Source organism: Solanum lycopersicum, chromosome 6 (assembly GCF_036512215.1).
Source record: "Solanum lycopersicum chromosome 6, SLM_r2.1".
Classification (NCBI taxonomy): domain Eukaryota; kingdom Viridiplantae; phylum Streptophyta; class Magnoliopsida; order Solanales; family Solanaceae; genus Solanum; species Solanum lycopersicum.
The window spans coordinates 4,678,920-4,682,989 of NC_090805.1; the positions used below are offsets into that span (position 1 = coordinate 4,678,920).

The 4,070-nt window shown below is 40.0% G+C and overlaps 1 protein-coding gene across 1 annotated transcript; it reads right to left on the reverse strand.

Moving 5' to 3' along the window:
- Positions 1-3,142: 3,142 nt before the first annotated feature.
- Positions 3,143-3,819, reverse strand: LOC138349074 (uncharacterized). Its single transcript, XM_069298914.1, has 2 exons — positions 3,543-3,819; positions 3,143-3,324 (listed from the first exon to the last, which is right to left on the reverse strand). The coding sequence occupies exons 1-2, from the start codon at positions 3,817-3,819 to the stop codon at positions 3,143-3,145; spliced, it is 459 nt and encodes a 152-aa protein (XP_069155015.1).
- Between the last annotated feature and the right edge of the window lie 251 nt (positions 3,820-4,070).

Here is a 4,070-nt window from a genome sequence, read left to right on the forward strand (position 1 = left end):
GAAAATCTATTTAAGGGAAAATCTACCCAAAACACGTCTAAGTCGATGACCCTTGTGACGGACCGTCGTGGTTTTTCGTTGCTCCATACTTAGCTCTTTTTCTACTGCTTTTCTTTATCAACTCTTTGTTACCCTCGACGAACAGATGTGACGGACCATTGCAAGCACATCGGTCCATCGAGGGGCTTCGTTCCACAACACTTAGAATCTTCTGAAGTTGGGTACTGTGACTACTCTCTATTAGCTTTGGCGAATGTGCAGGACGGACCGTCGTGGCTACGACGGTCCGTCGTGAGCTTTCGTAGTCCCTCACTTGGTCAGAATTCCCCAACTTCCTTCAGCAGCCATTATCTTCTCACGACGGATGACCCCTACGGACCGTCACAGTCACGACGGACAGTCATGGGGTCCGTAGGTTGTATTTTTTTCAATTTCAGCTCAAAATCTTTGTGTTCACCTTTGGACAGATTTCCTGGAAATAAATAGAAAACTACATCAAAAATAAATACAAAAAGGCTTTAGACACACACTAAACTTAAGGAAAAGGCATTTAAAGTACCGTGAAACCATGGTACATCAACACCCTCAACTTAAATTCGTTGTTTGTACTCAAGCGACGCACTATGACTCACTACAAAATCTTTGTAAAATAGTATCCGTATTTTAGCTTTCGCAATCATTTGGCTATCAATCCTGATTATTATCATTATGTTCATGCATGATATAACTATTAGGTTGAATTATGTGGATCAGACCATGACAGAGTCTTACCACAAACTGACACCTATCTTCTTCGATCTCTCACCTAGGTGCTAATTTTTCCGGTATTGCAACTAGTGTCCTCACTTCAAAATAACATCCTCATTTTTCACATAATGATTATAGTTTGAGTATAAGGATTACTTTTCAAAACTCGCTCCCAGAACAACATCACAACTTATTTACACATATTGACATGGGCATGCCCTTATTTTCACTGCTTTAAGTTCGCCATAACAACTCTTCGGATCACGATAGGACTTTCTTAGCTTGTAACATAAGCTCAGGGTCAGGTAGCGTATATTTAGGTATAATGTAGTGACTTGTTGCCATCCTCGGCATATCGGCTAAGCGTCTTACCTTTTTATCATTTTATTTCGCTCTATTTTTCAATTTTCTTTCACCTTACTATTCTCTCTTTCTTCTCCTTATGTGTAAGTGACTCTTCTCTTTTCTTGTGTTTATTTTGTTTTTACTCTTGAGTTACTGTTGTTTTGTTCTTCCTTCCTCTTTATTTTTTCAACCCCACTCTCTAGAGTATTCCTCATAATAGCCACCCTCAACTCATGGCTTTGCCATGAGTCAAGGTTCACAATACCTAAGATTGGGTCAGGGCCACGACAATGTTGTTTTCTGCATTAGGCACCCTCAACTTATGATTTTGGCATAATATGAGGTGCACATGTCCAAGGAGGGACTAGGACGAATACATTGTTCCTAGAAAAGATTGGATGGGGTGAAGAAGAAAGATCTATTTTAAGCTCAAACTATTTGGATCAATAAGGGATTACTTCATTTGGTTTTTCTGTTATTTTAGGCTAAATATTGACTATTTCGAACAAGGGTCTATGATCCTTTCCTAATTGTCTATTACGGCTTACTTTTAGCAGGACTAACCATGCAAGTTCTAGCTCAGTACCAACGGTGGAATATTCAAATTTTCCTCACTCTCACATGACATCTCATTACTCTACCAGATTATCAGAAACCTAGTTCGAATCTTAGATTTAGGGTCAAGTCATAGTGTATGTATATGTCATGCTTAGATCCACACATTCATCAGTTACTATGCCTAGTCATGCATCATTTTCATTACATCAGGATATCATTTCTGTTTTAGCCATCATGCTTCAAAGTTATACTATGTACAAAAGATATAGACATGCCGGTTCAACAATAAAAATAATCAGTCTCTTGGGGAAAAAGAACACATGCAAGAAAACCCCAAAAGAGGATCGTGAGTTGGGCTACTCTGACTTCACCCTAGCACTCACTTTCTGTTTACCCCACACCCAACAAAAAGATATGCAATAGTCCCCAATGCATAAAAGAATCTAAAATAATAGAGTGGTAGGTGAAGCAAACCTGAGGCGCAAAGCACTGGTGATCAACAAGCTGGTGGGTCCGTTGTCCCATTTACAGGTTTTGACGCGATAAGCCCCCATCGATGGTCCATCCAGGCTCGACGATCTGTCGTGGGGGTTCGTCATGCATGCCCTAACTTAGAAAATTTTGAAAAACATACCTGGGCACGACGGATGCTTGCGATGGTCCATTGCAAGCATGAAGGTCCATCGATGGGTCCGTCAAAGGGTGTTGCAGACCAATTTTCTGCAGATTTTCTGGTGATGTGATACCTGGAAATTTAACACCCATTAAGCTATTCTTTTTGTATTTTCTGGACATTAGAGGGACCCTAAACTATTCTCTAGCCAAAACTTCTTACAAAAAGAAAACAAATATTTAGACTGGATGTTTAAGGAAATAAAAGCATAGAAACATGCAACTATAACTAGAAAATCACAAAATACTATAGTTGGCTAGAGGATACATATTGGGTTGCCTCCCAACCAACGCTTGATTTAACGTCGCGGCACGACGTAGGACAATTGATTACTCAGACTTCATCAAGATGGTATACTTTGATCACTTCATTCGCCATTTCAGCGTGCCCCAGATAAAGTTTGATTCATTGTCCATTCATCTTAAACCGCAAACCCTCCTAGTTCTCCAACTCAACCGCTCCGTGAGGGAATAGTAGGGTGATCAAGTAAAGACCAGTCCATTTGGACTTGAGTTTTCTCGAAAACAAATGCAACCTAGATTTGAATAAAAGCACCAAATCCCCAACCATAAAATTGTGTTTCTCAATCTTTTGGTCATGGTACTTTTTCATCTTTTCTTTATAGATGGCTGAACTTTCATAAGCTTTTAGGCGAAATTCATCAAGCACATTCAACCCATTTAACCTCTGCTCAGCAGCTTCATTCCAATACATTTTCAACTTTTTAATTGCCCACGAGGCTTTATTCTCTAATTCAACCGGTAAGTGACAAGTATTTCCATATACAAGTTGGTATGGAGACATACATATGGGAGTCTTCTATGCTGTTCGATAAGCCCAAAGAGCATCATCAAACCTCCTTGACCAATCCGTTCTACTAGCATTCACCATTTTTGACAAAATATGCTTAATCTCCTTATTTGACACCTCAACTTGCCCACTAGTTTGAGGATGGTAAGGAGTGGCCACATTATGGCGAACCCATATTTCTCCAATAATCCCTTGAACAATTTATTGTAAAAATGGGATACCCCATCACTAACAATAGCCATTGGAGTGCCAAATTGGGAAAATATATTCTTTTTCGAGAACGTGGTGACACTCTTCCTTTCATTATTTGCGAGTGCGATAGCTTCCACCCATTTAGACACATAATCGACCTCTACTAGAATGCACTTCATCCCATGAGAACTCACAAAAGGAACCATAAAGTCAATACCCCACACATCAAATAGCTCAATAACAAGAATTAGATTTAAAGGGATCTCTTGCTTTCTCGATATGCCACCGTCTCTTTGCCATCTATCACATGCCTTAGAGAACTCATGAGCATCTTGGTACATAGTTGGACAATAGTAGCCACATTGCAAGATCTTGTGAGCGGTCCGGATACCAGTATGATGTCCACCTACAGGTGAAGAATGGCATGCCTCCAAAACACTTAACATCTCAACTTCTGGCACACAACGCCGAATAAGCCCATCGGCACAACTCATATACAAGTATGGCTCATCCTAAAGGAACTTTTTCACATCTTTCATGAACTTCTTCCTTTGATGAAGGACAAGTCCAGTGGGACGATATCGCTAGCCTGATAATCCGCAAAATCTGTGAATTATGGAATCAAGTCTTGAGAGGCGCTCAATACATGCTCATCGGGGAAAGTAATCAACAATTTCAGTCTTATCCCCCAACTCTCTCATTGCTTAATCTTCTAATTGGGATAAGTGATCAGCAACTTGATTTT